General features: G+C 42.6%; 1 protein-coding gene across 6 annotated transcripts in view; it reads left to right on the plus strand.

Moving 5' to 3' along the window:
- Positions 1 to 21,323, plus strand: part of TM6SF1 (transmembrane 6 superfamily member 1) — a 188,698-nt gene that overhangs the window by 102,098 nt on the left and 65,277 nt on the right. For all 6 annotated transcript variants that reach the window (XM_029575931.1, XM_029575932.1, XM_029575934.1 and 3 more), the window contains 2 exons: positions 2,664 to 2,746; positions 15,830 to 15,951. In XM_029575931.1, coding sequence (XP_029431791.1) covers positions 2,664 to 2,746; positions 15,830 to 15,951 — 205 coding nt within the window. The remainder of the gene's footprint in view (positions 1 to 2,663; positions 2,747 to 15,829; positions 15,952 to 21,323) is intronic.

Consider the following 21,323-nt stretch of genomic DNA (forward strand, 5'->3'; position numbering starts at 1 on the left):
AGGAAGGTTCTCTTCAGCCTAGCATAAGAAGACAGGGCCCAAAAGGGTTATAGAGGCCCTGAGGAGCAGACAGGAAGCCAGCCTATGTTAAAACCTGCTATGTTTGATATTTATTCTACCTGAACTTAAGGTGAGCTGCATTCTTTGTTTTAATTTGCTTTGTACTCTAAATAAATTGCACATAAAGAAAACAGCCAGAGTTTGCCTCCTTATTCCTCCTGCCTGTTTCCAAGCTGCTATTGCCCAAGTTACCACAGCATCTAAATATATAAAAATTACAATGAACTGGTGCAAGATCTACTTACCTTTTTAAAATAATTTGTATTTTTTCTGCTCATAATTTGTTTTCCTGCATTGAATGATAGCCACACATTTTCACAAGCAGCAGTACTGCTAAATGAAGAGTGGCTGAAAATGTCTAGGATTTATAGTAGTAGAGTCCTGACATCACAAAAATATAGCATCAGAAAGGTTGTTACATCACCAGGATTGTTCTATCACCCCCTGCAATGTATTAGGCATGCTCATCGGTCAATAACTGCAAAGAAAATTGCTGGCTATGAAAAAACATTTCTTTGATATTTATGAATCCATTAACATAATTGCTGCTTGGTAGTATACAGAACTACTTTCAAGGAATTTTTGTGGGTAGAAGCAGCACAGTGTACTTGTCTGACTTGATGATGTCTTTGTCCATGTGTAATCCTGGTATAATAATTCTGTGGAGGCCATACTTTTGTGACACATCACAAGTGCGATACCATAACACTGTGATTGGTTTTTAGCCAGTTTTTAGATAGTAGTACTACTGCCTATGGAACTATGGAGCAGTCATCATGGTGAAGAAGCAAAAAAAAAGAAAATTAATTGAAAGAAAAGATTAACTTTTACCAGTTCTTGCTAATTTGTTTAGAGAGAGAATATGGCATATAGTATTATATGTGTGGGTAGGAGAGCTAAGAACCTTACAAATCCCCAATAGGATATATTATTAAGGCAGGGACACTTTAGCTTTGAAAACTTTAATTTTCATTTGGGATAATGTTCCAATAATGGCAAATCACATGGTACAAGTAGGATGTTTAGAATACATATTCCGTTTAGAAATACATAATTTTAGACCACATTTTATGATGTACATTACTGGTATTCAGATTTGAATACTACATTATCTGAAGGCCTTTTCACATCTTCTGTTGAGGGCTATATAAAAATTAGGGGAGGAACTCAAATGGCCAGATCATTCCATTGTGAACAGCCCTTTTTTTCAGAGTGGAAGAACTTCCTTTTCAATTTTAGTGGTTATATGGCCATCTGTAGTTGAAATCTGATAGTTGAATAAGTTCCTTTGGTTGACATTAGCCACCTTGTCTGTTGATTTTGTGTCATGTTGATAAAGGTGCACATCTTTTATTTGACATTTGATATTTCAGTTTTTACCACAAATGGGCCTCAAAGCGGATTAGAACAGAATTAAGTCAATATCATTTGCATTAGTTATCACAGCAAATAAAAGTGTAAGACCATAATATACAATAGAACACTGAATCCAAACATGAGGCAGTAGGATGAAGAAATGGGGCAAGCTGGCATTTTTATGATACAAAATTATTTAGATTAGTTAAATCACAAGCGGATTGTGATACATTGCAGGAGGACCTTGCGAGACTGGAAGATTGGACAGTCAAATGGCAGGTGAGATTTAATGTGGACAAGTGCAAGGTGATACATATAGGGAAAAATAATCTATGTTGTAGGTACATGATGTTAGGTTCCATATTAGGAGCTACCACCCAGGAAAACGATTTAGGCGTCATAATGGATAATATACTGAAATCATCAGCTCAGTGTGCTTTGACAGTCAAGAAAGCAAACAGAATATTAGGAAGGGAATGGGGAATAAAACAGAAAATGTCATAATGCCTCTATATTTGTTCCATGGTGAGACTGCACCTTGAATACTGTGTATAATTCTGGTTGCCGTATTTAAAAAAATATATTATTGCAATGGAGAAGATACAGAGAAGGACGACCAAAATGACAAGGGATGGAACAGCTCCCCTATGAGGAAAAACTAAAGAGGTTAGGGCTGTTCAGCTTGGAAAACAGACGGCTGAGGGGGGATATGATAGAGGTCTTTAAAATCATGAGAGATCTAGAACGGATAAATGTGAATCAGTTATTTACTCTTTCGGATAATAAAAGGACTAGGGGGCACTCCATGAAGTTAGCAAGTAACACATTTAAAACTAATCGGCAAAAATTCATTTTCACTCAATGCATAATTAAGCTCTGGACTTCATTGCCAGAGGATGTGGTTAGTGCAGTTGGTGTAGCTGGGTTTAAAAAAGATTTAGATAAGTTCATAGAGGAGATGTCCATTAACTGCTATTAATCAAGTTGTCTTAGAGAATAGCCACTGCTATTATGGCATCAGTAGCATGGGATCTACTTAGTGTTTGGGTACTTGCCAGGTATTTGTAGCCTGGATTGGCCACTGTTGGAAACAGGATGCTGGGCTTGATGGACCCTTGGTCTGACCCAATATGGCTATTTCTTATGTTCTATCTAAATCTACTGCATTCATTTGAAGAAAAGATTATACTTTTTAAATTATTTATGTTGTAGGATAATTGATTACATTTTAAACATTTCTTTTTCAGAGAGAGCTACAGAAACATTGGCCTGTTTTGGGTAGGATCCATATTAATGAGCATAATTGTCTTTCTCCCTGGGAATATTGTGGGTAAGGACACTTAACATAGTTAACTATTTTGTCTAAAACTGAAAAATTGCTTTTGATCAATACTATGGTGCAAATTAAACCTGTATGTTGGATTTTAAACATAAAACCAATATTGGAATTTTGTTTCTGAATTGAGAAAACTTATAAAGAATTTGTATTTCTGATTAACAATGTAATGATAGCCTTAAAGTATGTTTTCAGATGTTCTTCCAATGGGCTTACTTGGTTATATTTAGCCCTTATCCGGCTAATTTCTAGCAGGTAGCTAGTTACCTGGCTAAAATTTAGCTGGACAAGAAGGGGGGCATTCTGGGGGTGGGCAAGGGTGTTCTGGGGAGAAGCAGAGTTAACCGCATAAGTCAACTGGCTAATTCCTGGAGTTAGCTGGTTACCTTCTGCGGCTAACTTTGGCTGCAGTGCTGTGTTAAAGTTAGCCGGTTAAACATAACCGGCTAACTTTAAGATAGCCGGGTATATTCAGCGGCGTGACTGCACCACTGAATATACCCTGCTAGTTAGCCAGCGGCTGAATATGGACCTCATTTTGATTCCAGTTACAGAACCATTCACCACAAAGACCTATACCTTCAAATGGACAGGATATTCTAAATGGTACTAACAGAAAACCTTTGACCCATTTTCTTGCGAACCTAAGCATTTGTATTCATCTGTTGATATTGAGATTTATGAAAGGCTTGTGCTGCATTAAGCCTTTGACACAAAAACCTCCACTTCCGTGGGACTTGGATGTTGTCCTTTTCTCAACTCATGAAGCCACCTTTCAGGTCACTATAGACGGATTCTATTAAGTTACTGACATGGAAAGTAGCATTCCTCTTTGCCATTACCTCAGCTACAAAAGTCAGCAAACTCCAAGTTGTGTCCGCTATATGCCATCCATGCAGATCTTCCATGATCAGCTAGTCCTTCCCACTGACCTGAAATTTCTACCAAAGGTTGTCTTGGCTTTCCATATCAATCAGTTCATAGAAACATACAAATGTTGGTAGAAAAGGACCAAATGGTCCATCCAGTCTGCCCAGTAAGTTTATAGTAGTTTGTGCTGTGCAGTGTAGGTTACCCCATGCTTATCTGTTTCCCAAACTTTTTTCTGAGACCATGTGTCTATGAAGAAAAAGCCCTTTATACCTTATGTTATAAAAGAGTCTTCACCTAGTATAAGAGAGGAGTGGAGGAGTAGCCTAGTGGTTAAAGCAGTGGGCTATGAACCAGGCGACCAGGGTTCAAGTCCTGCTGTCATTCCTTGTGACCTTGGGCAAGTCACTTTACCCTCCATTGCCTCAGGTACAAACTTAGATTGTAAGCCCTCTGGGGATAGGGAAATACTTACAGTACCTGAATATAATCCACTTTGAAGCACTGAAAAAAGTGTGAAAAAGCAGAATATAAATCTAAAGAAAGAAAGAACTCAACTGCTTTGCAAGGTTTCACAATTATATGTCACATATGACCTCAACAGACTTGGTCACAGTCACCATAAGTACATTGTCTACCTCATGGATCGGGAATTCCAGTCCTCAAAGGCTGCAACAGGCCAGGTTTTCAGGATATCCACAATGATCTCACATGAGAAAGATGTGGAGGCAGTGCATGCAGATCTTTCTTATGCATATTCATTGTGGATATCCTGAAAACCTGGCCTCAGACGGACAACCAGGTGGCCATGTGGTACATCAACAAACAGGGAGGGACAGGCTCCTACCTTCTGTGTCAGGAAGCTGCGCAGATATGGGCGGAGGCCCTCTCCCACTTGATGTACCTTAGAACCACCTATTTGCCAGGAGTGGACAATGTGTTGGCAGACAGGCTGAGTCGCACCTTTCAACCGCACGAGTGGTCTCTCAACCCCTCAATAGCGAACTCGATCTTCCGAGGGCCGCAAACAGGCTGCAACAGGCCAGGTTTTCAGGATATCCACAATGATCTCACATGAGAAAGATGTGGAGGCAGTGCATGCAGATCTTTCTTATGCATATTCATTGTGGATATCCTGAAAACCTGGCCTGTTTGCGGCCCTCGAGGACGAGTTCACCATCCCTGGTCTACCTGGATAGCAGAATGCATCCAGAGCTGCTATACCTTAGCCAGATTGCAGATCACAGACTCTGTCAAAGCTAATTTAATCAGAACTGTAGCTTCTATTGTTGCTCATTTTAGAGAAGTATCCCTTGAGGGCATTTGTAAAGCTGCAACTTGGTCATAGGTTCACACCTTTCTCACAGGACAAGCAGGATGGTAGTCCTCGCATATGGGTGACATCACAGGATGGAGCCCAATCACGGAACACTTTTGTCAAAGTTTCTAGAACTTTGACTGGCACCTACTGGGCATGCCCAGCATGGCAGTAAACCTGCAGCCAGCAGGGGTCCCTCTTCAGTCTTCTTTTTTCCGCGCAGCAGTAGCCACGCGGTTAAGGAGCTCCACAGAGATTCCTGACAGGAATTTTCGTCACGGAATTACTAAAAACTTTCATACCCCACAGGGGTCCCTCCTTCGAATTTTTCAAGCTGTGGTACTCCGGTAAGTTTTTTACCCGTTTTTGATTGATTCCCGTCGAGTTTGGCCCTTGCGGTCCACTGGCCGTCGACCGTACTGCAGCTAAATTTTTCAAAGGCCATGGCATCGGGGTTCTGCCGGTGCCCGGACTGTAATCGCACCATGTCCATTACAGACCCTCACAAAGTCTGTATAATGTGTCTCGGATGTGAGCACGATGTCCTAACCCGCACCAAGTGTGCCCTTATGACACCAAAAGGTTGCAAGGCTAGAATGGAGAAGCTGGAACTTCTCTTCTGTGCTCAAACCCAGATGCCGTCAATTGCATCGACGTCGTCAGAACCAGCACCTTCAACTTCGCACCAGCATCGGCCTCCGGCCGGTGACCGTCCGGCATTGACGACTTCTCAGCCTTTGACACCCTCTACTCCCCCTCAGGACTGAGGGGACAGTAGAGATAAACATCGCCACTGGCATCGAAGGTCTCGGACTATCGAGGGAGTGAAATCATCAACCTCACCATCATCCTAGCTGTCGTCGAAAAAGCCCTGTCCAGAAAAGTTACCGACCTTTTCGGCGACCAGGTCACTGAGGCAACCCTCACCCGACAGGGTATCGGGAGCCGCGACTCTGCTTTTAACGGTGGTCCCTCCAGCTATGCCTTTGCCTCCTTCTTCTGTTCCGGAGCTGGGGCTGCTTGCTCCAGGTCTCCGAGAAGAACTGGACCGGATGGTTCAGGAGGCCATCGACAAAGTGATGCATCGACTCCAGGTTCTTCCGGCACAGACACCGGTACCGATTGCGGAACCGACCACTGACCCGATTCCAGCAGCGTTGGCACCGCTGCTCTCGAGGATGGAAGCGCTTATGGCTGCTTTTCCATCAATGGACCCCGGGTCACCGATGGCTCCGGTGCCCTCCCCGCTTGCTTTGTCATCGGGAGGAGAAACACCGTTCCGCATCCCTCCATCGGGAGTTCTGCCGATGCCTCAGCCGTTGATGCCAGTATGTCCGTCGGTGCCACCGATCCACCCATCGGTGTCGACGCGTCCATTGGCACCACAGAGCCATTCATCGATGCCCTCGATGCCTCCACAGGTGCCTTCGATGTCCTCATTGTGCCTCCCGTTGTTCCTTCGAGTCCTTCGGAGCCTTGACCAGGACCTTCGGGAATCCCACCGCCCTGTCCTCCTCTAGTCCCTAGAGGAGCAGGTGCGGATCCCTACAACACTTGACTGATTATTCTTCACCAGACACCGATGATTTGCCTTCACCTACTGAAAGCAGAAAGCGTTCTCCTCCAGAGGACCTTTCCTTTATAAATTTTGTGAAGGAGATGTCCGAATTGGTTCCCTTCCAATTACAGACTGAACAAGATGACAGGCATCAAATGATGGAGCTGTTACAATTCCTGGATGCTCCCAAGGAAATAACCTTCATCCCTATCCACCAGGTTCTTCTGGATCTCCTCAAAAAGAACTGGGAACATCCTGGCTCTGTGGCTGCAGTCCACAGGAAAGCTGACACCACCTATCTCGTTCAGTCAGCTCCAGGCTTTTGCAAACTTCAATTGGATTACCAATCTGTGGTTGTCATATCTGCCCATAAAAGATCAAGGAGATCAAAACCTCACACTTCCTTTCCCCCAGGCAAGGAACAGAAATTTCTAGATGCCATTGGTCGCAGTGTCTTCCAGGGATCAATGCTCATCTCCAGAATTGCCTCTTATCAGCTCTATATGACCCAATATAATAGGGTCTTATTTAAGCAGATACAAGACTTAAACGACTCCCTGCCTCAGCAATTTCAAGAGTAACTCCAAACCCAAGTAAACAAGGGTTTTGAGGCAGACAAGCATGAGATCAGATCATCTTACGATACCCTGGTAGCAGTGTCAAAGATATCTGCAGCTGCCTTCTCGGCAAGACGATGGGCCCTGGCTCAAGTCTTTCGCCCTGAGGTACAAGACAGATTATCCGACCTGCCCTGTGTAGGAGATATTCTATTTAGCGAGCAGATTCAACGAACGGTGGCGGAACTCAAGGACCATCATGAGACCCTAAGACAGCTCTCTCTGATGCCTTCTGAGTACTCTTCAAAACAGCCCTTCAGAAAGGACTCTAAGAAGTCATTCTTCCACCCGAAGAAGTCCTACCCGCCACCAACTAGAACCCGTTCTACAAGACCATTTCAAAAAGCCCAGTCTCGTCAGACACGAAAACAAAAACCGCAAGCAGCTCCTCAGCCGGGCCCTGCTTTCGGTTTTTGACTCCTACATAGAGAGCAGCAGCCAGCTTCCATTGCCCCACATACCAGTGGGAGGTCGATTGTGCCATTTCAACAACAGGTGGCACTCAATCACTTAAGACCAGTGGGTCCTAGCGATAATTGCTCAAGGTTATCGTCTGAACTTTCTCTCCATTCCATCGGACTCCCCACCTCTACCGATGTGGAGAACATCCGATCACTCCATCCTTCTAGAACAGGAGGTCTCCCTTCTCCTCCAGTCCAAGGCAATAGAACCAGTGCCCTATTCCCAGCAAGGCCTAGGGTTCTATTCCCGATACTTTCTAATCCCCAAAAAATCGGGAGGCATTCGTCCAATTCTGGATCTACGTGCCCTCAAAAGTCCCTCCTGCGAGAGAAGTTCAAAATGGTAACCTTGGGCTCTCTTCTTCCTCTTCTACAAAGAGGAGACTGGCTCTGCTCTCTAGACCTCCAGGACGCATACACTCATATCACGATAATTCCATCTCATCGCAAATACCTACCTAGTAGGCCCCAAGCACTATCAGTACTGAGTGCTTCCATTCGGCCTCGCGTCTGCACCACGAGTTTTTACAAAATGCCTGATCGTAGTTGCAGCCTTCCTCAGGACTCAAGGTGTTCACGTCTACTCCTATCTAGACGATTGGTTAATCAGGGCTCCCACTCAGCAAACTGCTCTGTCGTCCCTACATCTTACTTTACACACTCTAATTTCACTCGGATTTCTCATCAACTACGACAAATCCTACTTAGTCCCATCTCAACCTTATTGTTCATTGGGGCAGACTTGGACACTATACAGGCAAAGGCTTTTCTGCCTCAACAGCGAGCTCTCACTCTCGTGTCTCTTGCACACCAGCTGCAGTCTCAGCATTCCACGACTGCACTCCATTTTCACATCCTCCTGGGACACATGGCGTCCTCAGTTCAGGTCACCCCAATGGCCCGCGTGGCCATGAGAGTCATGCAGTGGACTCTACGGTCACAATGGACTCAATCCATTCAGCCCCTGTCGACCATTGTCCACGTAACAGACTCACTCCATCAGTCTCTCGCCTGGTGGAGAAATCAGGTCAATCTCCTTCAGGGTTTGGCCTTCCAGGCTCCAGACCCTCAAATAACTCTCACCACCTATGCTTCCAACCTCGGCTGGAGAGCCCACGTGGCCGATCTGCAGACACAAGGAAGCCAAGCACCAAATAAATTTCCTGGAGCTCCGAGCAATCAGATATGCTCTCAGAGTATTTCAGGATCGCCTCTCTAATCAAGTCATCCTGATTCAGACGGACAACCAGGTGGCCATGTGGTACATCAACAAACAGGGAGGGACAGGCTCCTACCTTCTGTGTCAGGAAGCTGCGCAGATATGGGCGGAGGCCCTCTCCCACTCGATGTATCTTAGAACCACCTATTTGCCAGGAGTGGACAATGTGTTGGCAGACAGGCTGAGTCGCACCTTTCAACCGCACGAGTGGTCTCTCAACCCCTCAATAGCGAACTCGATCTTCCAACAATGGGATTATCCTTAAATAGACCTCTTTGCGTCACCTCAAAATCGCAAAGTAAGACAACTTCTGCTCTCTCACTCGCAGCCAATACTATCAGCCACGAGATGTGTTCTTCCTATCATGGGCAACCGGTCTCCTATATGCATTCCCTCCACTTCCACTTCTCTCGAAGACTCTCGTGAAGTTAACGTCAGGACAAGGGAACCATGAACCTGGTAGCACCACACTGGCCGCGCCAAGTGTGGTTTCTAAATCTTCAGGATCTCTCCATTCGCAGGCCCATTCCCTTGGGAAAGGATCTGCTTCTAATCAGTCAAAACGACAGGTGCCTATGCCACCCCAATCTTCAAGCCTGAAGCAAGCAGGCATTCCGCTTCAAGACTGTGTTAAAGCACGCTCTGTGAGGGCCATGGCGACTTCAGTAGCGCACCTACGCTCGGTGCCGCTTCCTGACATTTGCAGGGCTGCTACCTGGCGTTCTCTCCATACCTTTACAGCCCATTATTGCTTAAACAAGGCCGGAAGACAAGATTCCATCTTCAGCCAGTCTGTCTTGAGCAACCTTCTTACAACTTGATGTACCAACACTCTTCCGCCTGCCCGTTAGGGTTCAGGATGCCCTCTACCAAATTCCACCCCAGTCCTTGTGTCTATTGCACATCTTGGGTACATTTGGTGCATTTCTCGGACATCCTCAGCTCGGTACTCACCCATATGTGAGGACTATCATCCTGCTTGTTCTGTGAGAAAGCAAATGTTGCTTACCTGTAACAGGTGTTCTCACAGGACAGCAGGATGTTAGTCCTCACGAAATCCGCCTGCCGCCCCGCAGTGTTGGGTTTGTAACGTTTTCTTATTTTATTTTTTGGCACTTCCTGTAGCTTTAAACAAGACTGAAGAGGGACCCCTGCTGGCTGCAGGTTCAGTGCCATGCTGGGCATGCCCAGTAGGTGCCAGTCAAAGTTCTAGAAACTTTGAGAAAAGAGTTCCGTGATTGGGCTCCATCCTGTGATGTCACCCATATGTGAGGACTAACATCCTGCGGTCTTGTGAGAACACCTGTTACAGGTAAGCAACATTTGCTTTACATTCCATTACTGTCTGGGCAGCCTCTGAAGAACTGAGAGTAACTTTATGCAAGCAGTTTTTCATAACCTTTTCTCACAGTAGTCTACTCTCCATGGTGGAGTCTGGGTTGCTTACTCGGTAAATGCTCCACTGCAACCTTCAGCTTGGGACTCCTCACATGTAATGATTAATTCAGTCTACTTATCAACAGAAAAAGCATGCTTGCTCACCATACACAGTATTTTCTGTAGATAGCAAAATAAATTGGCCATGGAATATCTACCCACCTCCCTGGAGAGTTGGCTGCCTAGCTAGATTTAGTTACAATATAGACTGATTAAGTTCACAAGGCAACATCTGCGTGGGAACTCCCTCACATGCTCAGTAGAGTTCAAAGTCACTTTACCCTCCATTGCCTCAGGTACAAACTTAGATTGTAAGCCATCTGGGGATAGGGAAATACTTACAAGTACCTGAATGTAATCCACTTTGAAGCGCTAAAAAATGTGCGAAAAGCGGAATATAAATCTAAAGAAAGAAAGAACCGCTTTGCAAGGTTTCACAATTATATGAGAAACGAGTAGGTTCGGTGCCGCCAAATGACATCATCCTCATGTAATGACTAATTCATCCTGATAACTATGGAATACACTGTTGCACTGACAAACATGCTTTCTTGCCTGTGCTTTGGTGTAGGTATGCTTGCTTGCTGGTCATTTTTATTGCTTGCTGGTTATTTTTCTTGTATATATTCTACATCAAAATGAAAGAACCCAACACTCAGTAGGTCTGGGCCTCTCCTTACTAAGCATAGGTACAGAATGGGAGAAAAGTCTTAGTAAATCAGACCTTTAGTTTCTCAGCTCTGTCTGTAGCTTTTGGATTGTCTTCATGAATACTTTAAAACATTAGTGCATGTCTGCCTGTCTTTGCACACTGTACAAGCAGGTGTAAAAAGTTAAAGAAATATCCTCCTATTATGTCTCAATATTTATTTGTTTAAAAGCATTTATTACCCGCCACTCCAAAGGATTGTGGCAAGTTACAAGATTAAAACATTCATAATGGTAAGAAACACACAAAAACATAAACTAAAATATCAATGAAACTCAGATTCAAATTGCTCATCTCAATAGATTTACAACATCCTGCTTTATATGGGAGCACTCTATAAACTGTAAAGAAAACCTCAGTCAATTCGAAAATACTTGCTTGAATAGCCAAGTTTTTAGATTCTTTTTGAATTCTTTAATATTGGATGTAAGATGGAGTTGTTCTGGTAAGGAATTCCATAATATGGGACTAGCCATCGAAATTGCGGGCTCTCATATTTCACACAGATGTGTTTGGTGTATTGTGGGGATGACAAGTAAGCCTTTGTTGGCTCCTCTAAGTATTCTTTGCAGGATGTAAATGTGAAGAGCATTACCTAACAACAAGATGTTTTTGTTGAAAATTACTTTGATAATTGTCAATACTTTATATTGGATCCTGAAACAGACAGATAGCCAGAGGAAATATGGAGAGAATGGGAATGATGGGATCATATCTCAAGCTGCCAATCAGAGTTTGAGCTGCAGAATTTTGTAGTAGCTGAAGAGCTTTTATTGCATACTCGGACAAAACCAACATTAGAGTATTATTATTATTTAACATTTTTTATATACCGACAACCGTTTGCACATCGTATCGGTGTACAATTAACTCAAAAAAGGTAGGCAGAGCCTTTACATGGAACATTAACTATAAAATTAGAATTAAAGAGGTATTACAAGAAACAAATGGTAGGCAGAGCATTTCCTGGAACAGTAACTATAAAATTAGAGATAAAGGTATTTCAAAAGATACAGAAAAAACAGGTTTTATAATAGAGATGAAATATATGTACAAGATATTTACAAGAGGAATCAAATAGTCTTATGGGAAAAAGTTTAATACATCATGTGGATGGAGTAGCGGGAGGGTAGGCTTGTTGAAAGAGCAGCATTTTTAGTTTCTTTTTGAATTTTGGGGTGGATGTTTCCGTTCGGAGATCTGGAGGGAGAGAGTTCCAAAGAGTGGGGGCAGCGAGGGAGAAAGCTCTATTCATTGTATATTTAAGCTTGTAGGGTTTGATAGAGGGGGAGCGGAGTGAGTGTTCCTTGGAGGGCAGGACGTGTGGATCTGGTGGATGTGCGAGGAAGGAGTGGGGGGCAGAGCCAATTGAAGTTTTCATTGGTGATACTTTTGTGGATAAGGGAAAGAGTTTTGAACAGGATACGAGATTGGATTGGTAGCCAGTGGAGATCAAAGAGGGTAGGAGTGATATGATCTCTTTTTCTAGTGTTGGTAAGGATACGTGCAGCAGCGTTCTGTAGGAGTTGTAAAGGTTTGGTGTGGCTGGAGGGAAGGCCGAGTAGGAGAGCATTACAGTAATCGATCTTGGAGAGGATGATAGATTGAAGTACTGTGCGAAAATCTGAGAAGTGTAGGAGGGGTCTGAGCTTTCTGATGGTTTGTAGTTTAAAATAGCAGTCACTTATGATAGCTTTGATTTGGGGTTTGAAAGAGTATTGCAATAATTCCAGAAAAGAGCAATTTTGTAGTATTATTATGAAATTTGAGGGTTCTAAAAGAGGTTTTAACTTGTAGTACCCAATTTTTATCAAATTACGAATGTTTTCATGTTAAGATTAGTATTTCTAATAGTACTCCTAAATTGAATACAAAGGAAGAAATTATAATTATACGATTACCGAAAATGAACTTGGATAACTCTTCAGTAAGGGATCGCTGTGTTAAATAGATTATTTCAGTTTTTGAGATATTAAGGGTAAGGTGATTGTGGAATAGCCATTTGTCGATGGCAGAAAGGTAAATTTGCAAATGTATAAGAATAGTGGTGATTGAGTTAGTGACCAGAAAAAAAACAACTAGATGTCTGTATATATACAAAAATTAAGGCCCAAACCACCAAATAGCTTTACATAACTGGGTTAAATAGATGTTAAATAGAGATTCCAAGAGTGCGACCCCCGGAGGACCCCAGTGTTGATAGGGGTCTGCTTTGATAATGAACCACCAATCTGGATCTGTTGAGAGCGACCTGCTAAATATGATGACAACAATTTCAAAACTATACCAGATATATCGTTATCTGCAAGTCGTGTTGTCAGTATACTGTGGTCGATGGTATCAAATGTAGCCGAAATATGAAGAAAAACAATGATATAACTTATCACTATCAAAGCCGTGCCATGGTGTATTGGTAATTGAGAGAAGGATTTCAATGCTGTGTGTGTGTTTTTTTTGGAAGCCGCATTGATTGGGATTTAATAGTGTTGTCTTCAAGGTAATGGGTAAGTTGCATGTTGACTACATTCTCAAGAACTTTGGAAAGAAAGGATAGAGAAGAGATGGGTCGATAGCTGGCTAAGCATTCATGTTTTTTGAATGTTGGATGATCAGAGGCCTTTTTGATGGAATCGGTGAGATATTTAAGTAGCGATAGATTGATGATGTGGCTGATTATAAGGGGAAATTTCAGTTCAGATATATTTCAGTGCATTCACTGATATTGGATTAAGAACACAGGATGGATTTAGTTTAATGATCTGTTGAATTTCTATTGATGATACAGTGTCAAATTGGTCCAGTTAGCAACAGATTTGTATAGTATGGTTAGTTCTGTGTTCTGAATTGGTGAAAATTTAGAGCATAAGTCAGTGATTTGTTTTATTAAAATATTTGGAAAATATGCAGCATATATAGTAGAAAGACCATCATACTGCAAGCCCACTATGCACTATGGGGTAAATTTTTAAAAAGTACATGCGGGGCACATGGACGTCTGATTTTATAACATGCGTGCGCCAGTGCACGCATGTTATAAAATCGGGGGTTGGCACGTGCAAGGTGGTGCACATTAGTGCAACTTCTGCGCGCCAGCGCCCATGGCCTTTCCCCGTTCCCAACCCCCTAAACCTAACCTCCCTTCCCCTAACCCACCCCCTAGCCCTAACCTAGACCCCCCCGACCTTTGTCCTACCTTTTGCGCGTGCCGGCAGCCTGCCAGCACGCGATCCCCTGGCACACAGTGGCAAATGGCCGCTGTGCTGGGAGCCTCTGACCCCGCCCCAGACCGCCCCACCCTTTTTCCGAAGCCCCGGGACTTACTCGCGTGGCTGGGTCTTTTTAAGATAGGCCTGGCGTGCGTAGGCCTTTTAAAATCTGGGCCTATGTGATTGTGCTGTTGGCTATCTACATAATTGTAATCATTGGTCTTAGAACTTTTTTTGAAAAACTGATTTAGTTTTTGTTTTTAATTCATTTTTATCATGTAGTAAAAGCAGGTTTTAAACAATATGATTACCACATGGCAGTACTCGTACCTCATCCACAGGACAATAGAATAAAAATACTGGAAAAAAAGGGAATGGCAAGATAGTGGCAGAGCATAAAAAATTGCTCTAAACTTTGTGGATGATCACAAGTTCAGTAATAAGTCACAATAACTCTGTAAGCGATGCAGGATATCCTGATGTTATTACATTTTAATAGAGCGGCACTTACCTCTTTGTATAAATTAAGATTATTATCTGTGCATGTTACTTTATTTCGCACCTAAAATATAGGGGCCTGATTTCCAAAAGCATTTATGCGCTTAAAATTGGGTTTTGCATGTGTAAATGCACTTTAGTCATGTAAGTGGGCTTTTGAAAATTGCTATAATATATGTCATTGAAATTCCATAGGATTTACTCGCCAAAGTGAATGTTACGTGCTTAAATGGTTTTTGAAAATTGCTATGATAGTATGTTACATTTACATAACTCCTTTGAAAATTCACCTGTATGTGCATATATGTTTATAAAATAGGTAGAGAAAGCAACCACTTTCATTGTTTTGGAAATATTCATGTGTACTGAAATTATGGACAAGATCTTAAAAAATACACGCGGGCATAGATTTGTTTGTGCAACCCGGCGTGAAAAAATCTACGCCCGATTTTATAACGTGTGTGCAGCCGCGTGTATATTATAAAATCCGGGGTTAGCGCACGCAAGGGGGTGCACACTTGTGCACCTTACGCGCGCAGAGCCCAAGGGGAGCCCCGATGGCTTTCCCCGTTCCCTCCAAGGCCGCTCTGAAATCGGAGAGGCCTTGGAGGGAACTTTTTCTGCGAGCCCACCCCCCAGCCCTACCTAAATCGCCCCCCCACCTTGTTTCGGCGAGTTATGAGCGCCGACTGGCTGCTGTGCTGGAGGACACAGGATCGCCCCCGGTCATGGCCCCGGACCGCCGCCACGCCTCCGGACCTGCCCCTAGACCTCTGCCACGCCCCCTGTCCGCCCATTTTGGAAAGCCCCGGGACATACGTGCGTCCCGGGGCTTGCGCGCGCTGCCGAGCCTATGCAAGATAGTCTTGGCGCGCGCAGGGGCAGCTTGGGGCAGCTTTTCGGGGGTTATGCGCATATCCCTTTGAAAATCTGCCCCATGTGTGCACTTTCAGAACAGAAGTAAGTAGTATTTTATAAACTGCTGTGCAGCTCTCACTGCATATTTTCTAAAATACTAGGATAAATCTCTGTGTCCACTTGCGCGCTGAAATGCAGCACTGGGAATAAGTTTGAAAATTAGGCTCTTAGAATATAAGGAACTGATATAATTAACAATTTTTGCAATATTTTTACCTAAGAGTTTTCAAGTCTTTCTAAATTTGTCATTTTCTTTATTTTAATAGGAAAATATGGAACACAAATATGTCCTGCTTTCCTTTTAAATGTACCGTATATTTGTCTTCCTTTGTGGGCTGGTATCAGAATCTATAACCAAGCTTCGGTGATTCATAACTCTCCAGTCAAGGTACTTTTTAAAAAAATATATTTCTTCATCAATTTTAATCTTTTAATAACAAAGTAATAAACAGAATGGTTATTTATTTTAATATACTGATTTTCTAAGCCAAAATTAAACCAATGTACAATAAAAATGTAAACCTTAATACAATAGTCTAAAACAATACTCACAAAACAAAATATGGAGTCTACATTTTTGTACAGCTTCAACTACCAGATCACAGGCCCGACAATCCTCAATTATCCCAAATAACTTGTATCTTCTCATTCATTGTGAAAAATTAAGCCAATATTTCTATATTTTCTTAAATTTGTACATCCCCTAGGCAAATTACTTTCTCTTTTGGCATCATAAATAAAATGCCTGCCATTCAGTCTTCCTTAGCTGGTGCATGTTGATCTTTTCTTTGTGGTGCTATCCTTCTTTTGCTTTGTCATGGTAATTTATGGAACTATATGTACCCTTACAGTGTTTTATACATCCTTTAATTATGATGTTTTAACACTAGTGTCTTCTGTTGTTGGACCACATATATATATATACTGTATTTAACGTGTTGAATTTTGTTTGACATAGCTTTGTGTGCTGGTGGCAGTGTGAAACTTTGTTCACAGCAAGTTCCATGAATAAAAAGCCCATGGAGAGGTTTCAGCATATCAGAGAAAGAGAAAATATCCTAATGCCCTTCTTTATCTTGGTCAGCATTCCATTTGGGAGTAATTTTGTAACAGTGTGCATAAGATACAATAATTTTCAAAGCAAACTTATACATATATGTTTACTTTGAAAATTATTCCACCAAAACTACCTGCAGACAACAACTCCTGTTAATTTATGAGGAGGAAATTTATGCGCATACTTTTGAAAATGTAAAAATATGCTTGTAAGTTCAAATCCCTCCCCAACTCCACCCCCGAGATCAGCTGCGCTCAGTCCATGTAAGCTTGCGCGCTTACAGAACATGTATGTATAAGTTTATCTACATAATGGATAGGCAATATTATAATGAAATAATAATAATAGGCAACAGTCCAACCATCAAAGATGAATAACCAATAAGAGGAGGTCAGACATCAAATATTCTACAATGACCATAGAGTTCCAAAAAAGGATTTTTATTGTATGTAAGCAAGCGGAAGAGTTCAAATTGTCAAAATAAAGTCAATAGTTCACATCAACAAATCAACAGTCCCCCTATTGGCTTGATGCTGACAATTTGAACTCTTCCGCTTGCTTATATACAATAAAAACCCTTCTTGGACCTCTATAGACATTGTAGAATTCTTCCTCCTCTTATCGGTTATTCAAATTTATAATGAGCCATTTCTGTGGGTAAAGCACTATTTTACCCGCAACAATGTCTTTGAAAAGTACCTTCAAGGTAAAAGGGCTCCTTGGTATTCCTCAGCATAGAAGTTTATACTTCAGAAGGATAGCTGATAGCAGAACATATCAGAAAATATACTTGCTGCATGTTCATGTTGTTTTGGTTGATTTTGTGCACTCATTTCTCTTTTTTTCTTTTTCCTTCTTGTTTGACCTGGCAGTTTCTGCTGCTCTTTTGGGTCTTCAGATCTGTCAGAGCTGGGAGCATGAGCCTTTGTTGGCAATTACCAGGAGATTTCTTCCCCTGTTTTGTGTCCCGTCACAGCTTACTTTTAGTCTAGTCATTGCATTGGCAGCAGCTGGGGCCATGCACTAGGTCTCCTTCCTGAGCCCTGCAACCATGGGCTTTAAGACTGGCAACTAAGTGTCAACATTGTGTGATATCTGACTCCCTTCTCTTGCCTGTGCAGCATCCCCAGTTGACCTGAGTCACTAATCGAACATAGACCATTGCCACTGAGCTACCAGGTTGGCTTGGTGCATTCATTTCAATCTAACCATTCATATATTTGCTTCCGTGTTTACTAATGAGGATGTTGGGGAGATACCAGTTCCTAAGATGGTTTTCAGGGGTGATGAGTCAGATGAACTGAACGAAATCACTGTGAACCTGGAAGATGTAGTAGGCCAGATTGACAAACTAAAGAGTGGAAAATCACTTGGACCGGATGGTATGCATCCTAGGGTACTGAAGGAACTAAAAAATGAAATTTCTGATCTATTAGTAAACATTTGTAACCTATCATTAAAATCATCTATTGTACCTGAAGACTGGAGGATAGCTAATGTAACCCCAATATTTAAAAAAGGCACCAGGGGCGATCTGAGTAACTATAGACCAGTGAGCCTGACTTCATTGCCGGGAAAAATAGTGGAAACTATTCTCAATCAAAATCATAGAGCAAATAGAAAGACATGGTTTAATGGAACACAGTCAATATGGATTTACCCAAGGGAAGTCTTGCCTAACAAATCTGCTTCATTTTTTTGAAGGGGTTAATAAACATGTGGATAAAGGTGAACCGGTAGATGTAATGTATTTGGATTTTCAGAAGGCGTTTGACAAAGTCCCTCATGAGAGGCTTCTAAGAAAACTAAGAAGTCATGGGTTAGGAGGCGATGTCCTTTTGTGGATTACAAACTGGTTAAAAGACATGAAACAGAAAGTAGGATTAAATGGTCAATTTTCTCAGTGGAAAAGGGTAAACAGTGGAGTGCCTCAGGGATCTGTACTTGGACCAGTGCTTTTCAATGTATATATAAATGATCTGGAAAGGAATACGACGAGTGAGGTTATCAAATTTGCGAATGATTCAAAATTATTCAGAGTAGTTGTATCACAACCCGCTTGTGATTTATTACAGGAGGACCTTGGAAGATTGGTCATCCAAATGGCAGATGAAATTTAATGTGGACAAGTGCAAGGTGTTGCATATGTGGAAAAATACATTTGCTGTAGTTTCACAATGTTAGGTTCCATATTAGGAATTACCACCCAGGAAAAAGATCTAGGCATCATAGTGGATAATACTTTAAAATCGTCGGCTCAGTGTGCTGCAGCAGTCAAAAAAGCAAACAGAATGTTTGGAATTATTAGGAAGGGAATGGTTAATAAAACGGAAAATGTCAAAATGCCTCTATATCGCTCCATGGTGAGACCGCACCTTGAATACTGTGTACAATTCTGGTCGCCGCATCTCAAAAAAAGATATAATTGCGATGGAGAAGGTACAGAGAAGGGCAACCAAAATGATAAAGGGGATGGAACAGCTCCCCTATGAGGAAAGGCTGAAGTGGTTCAGCTTGGAGAAGACAGCTGAGGGGGAATATGAAAGAGGTCTTTAAGATCATGAGAGGTCTTGAACGAGTAGATGTGAATTGGTTATTTACACTTTTGAATAATAGAAGAACTAGGGGACATTCCATGAAGTTAGCAACTAACACATTTAAGACTAATCGGAGAAAATTCTTTTTCACTCAACGCACAATAAAGCTCTGGAATTTGTTGCCAGAGGATGTGGTTAGTGCGGTTAGTGTAGATGGGTTCAAAAAAGGTTTGGATAAGTTCTTGGAGGAGAAGTCCATTAACGGCTATTAATCAAGTTTACTTAGGGAATAGCCACTGTTATTAATTGCATCAGTAGCATGGGATCTTCTTAGTGTTTGGGTAATTGCCAGGTTCTTGTGGCCTGGTTTGGCCTCTATTGGAAACAGGATGCTGGGCTTGATGGACCCAGCATGTCAATTTCTTATGTTCTTATATAGCTAGCCATCTGTTTGAAGAATATGATACTTGCTCAGAGGTTGATGGTGCCATGAAAGAAAACTGTACCTTCTGTCTGCTGTGCAGTACTTCAGACATATAAATAAGTTATACTGTATCTGCAAATAAAAATATTACTACACTATTAGTTCTGAAATTCTCTAGCATTTCCCTTGGATTAGTAGAAACAGCTGTGTTAGTAAGAGAGAGGTACCTTACACTCACTAGACTTGATTGATCTGCTCTGCATTTAATGTCACAAGGGGCATTGCAACCTGTTTGAACCAATTGAATTCCATCTGTGAAAGGTAATATATGACATTCTTCTTGACGCGAGTACTCCTAATACTTATGGGAAAGTACGAGGAACAACTTAAAGAATAAAAATCCCTCATTGATTTAGCAATAAAACAGGTATTTGGGAGGGCGAGTTTTACAATTTGCTATGTGTACTTGTGACACACTGCACAGTTTTGTTTTTTTTTAAGGCACAGATGTTTGACAGCAACCTTCAAAACATTATGAATGGGATCAGAAGCTGGTTTTTTTTTTTTTTTTTTTTCTCCAAATTTTGCATAGTCCCTACTAGATGCATCATACTGATGATTATATTGTCAGCTTGTTTTTTTAAATGTATCAATATTTTATCTCTTTAAAAATATGAACAGTTTAATCATTAAACAATACAGTTAGAGGTAGTGTTATTGCTTGGGTCTTGGCTGGATGTAGGGAGCACCACCCTTGGAGTGGTGCAGGATTGCAGGACAAGGCTAGGACCGGCCTTCCATCTAACCAGTCCTCACCCCTGCAGATTGAGCCCTTGGTTTCTGTGGCCCAGCAGGTTTCTGTGGCAGCATACATCATGATGAGTCTGGAGCAAGGCTTGGAGAGGCTGATGAGTCTGGAGCAAAGCTTAGACAGAAACAGAGTCCAGGTAAGGGCTAGAACTGAGGCTTGGACAGGAACAGAGTGCAGGTAAGGCCTGGAACTTGATCTTGTGTGCAGGCAAGGACTAGAAAAGTAGCTAGACTAAGACAAAACAGGAACTAGACAAGGACAACATGGAACATAAAGGCCTGAAGGCAGCGTTAGGCAGGGAAGGCCCAAGGGGCAAGACAGTGGAAAGGCCTAGATAAACCATAGAGCAAGAAAGACAAGACAAGGAGTAAGAAGGCCCTTAGGCTGCAAGGCAAGGCGCAGGAAGGCCCTTAGGCCGCAAGGCTAGGCCTGGGTAGGCCAGAAGGCAATAGTGGTTAGGGCAAAGAGTCAAGGGCAACTCGATGTGAAAGTGAGGAGGGTTTGGCAAAGCTGGATTATGTAGGGCTGAGGCTTGGTTTGGTGCAGGCAAGGAGGAGGAGCTTAGCAAGGCTGGAGACATGGTTTGCTGGGGACCCCTGGTGGCTAGGAGGCTGCACCACAGGCTGAGTTTGAACTGTGATGGGGATAGCAAGGAACAGAGCTGTGAGGAGACCTCTTGGCGGGGAGGCATCATAGTCAGTTATGATGAGGCTGCGTAGCAGGCGAAATCGTAACAGTACCCCCCTTTAAGAACACCTCCTGAGTCCCATTTTCCATGGGGGTTATAGCTGGGTAGGCAAGACAAGGCTTGGCTGGGAAGCTGTTTGTCAGGACAGATGCCCCCTGCTGGGCAGGCTGGCTGTGGGCAAGAGCCCTCTGCTGGGTTGACTGGATCAGAGGTGGAGCCCTCTGCTGGGCTGACTGCATATGG

Source organism: Rhinatrema bivittatum, chromosome 13 (assembly GCF_901001135.1).
Source record: "Rhinatrema bivittatum chromosome 13, aRhiBiv1.1, whole genome shotgun sequence".
In the NCBI taxonomy this organism is placed as follows: domain Eukaryota; kingdom Metazoa; phylum Chordata; class Amphibia; order Gymnophiona; family Rhinatrematidae; genus Rhinatrema; species Rhinatrema bivittatum.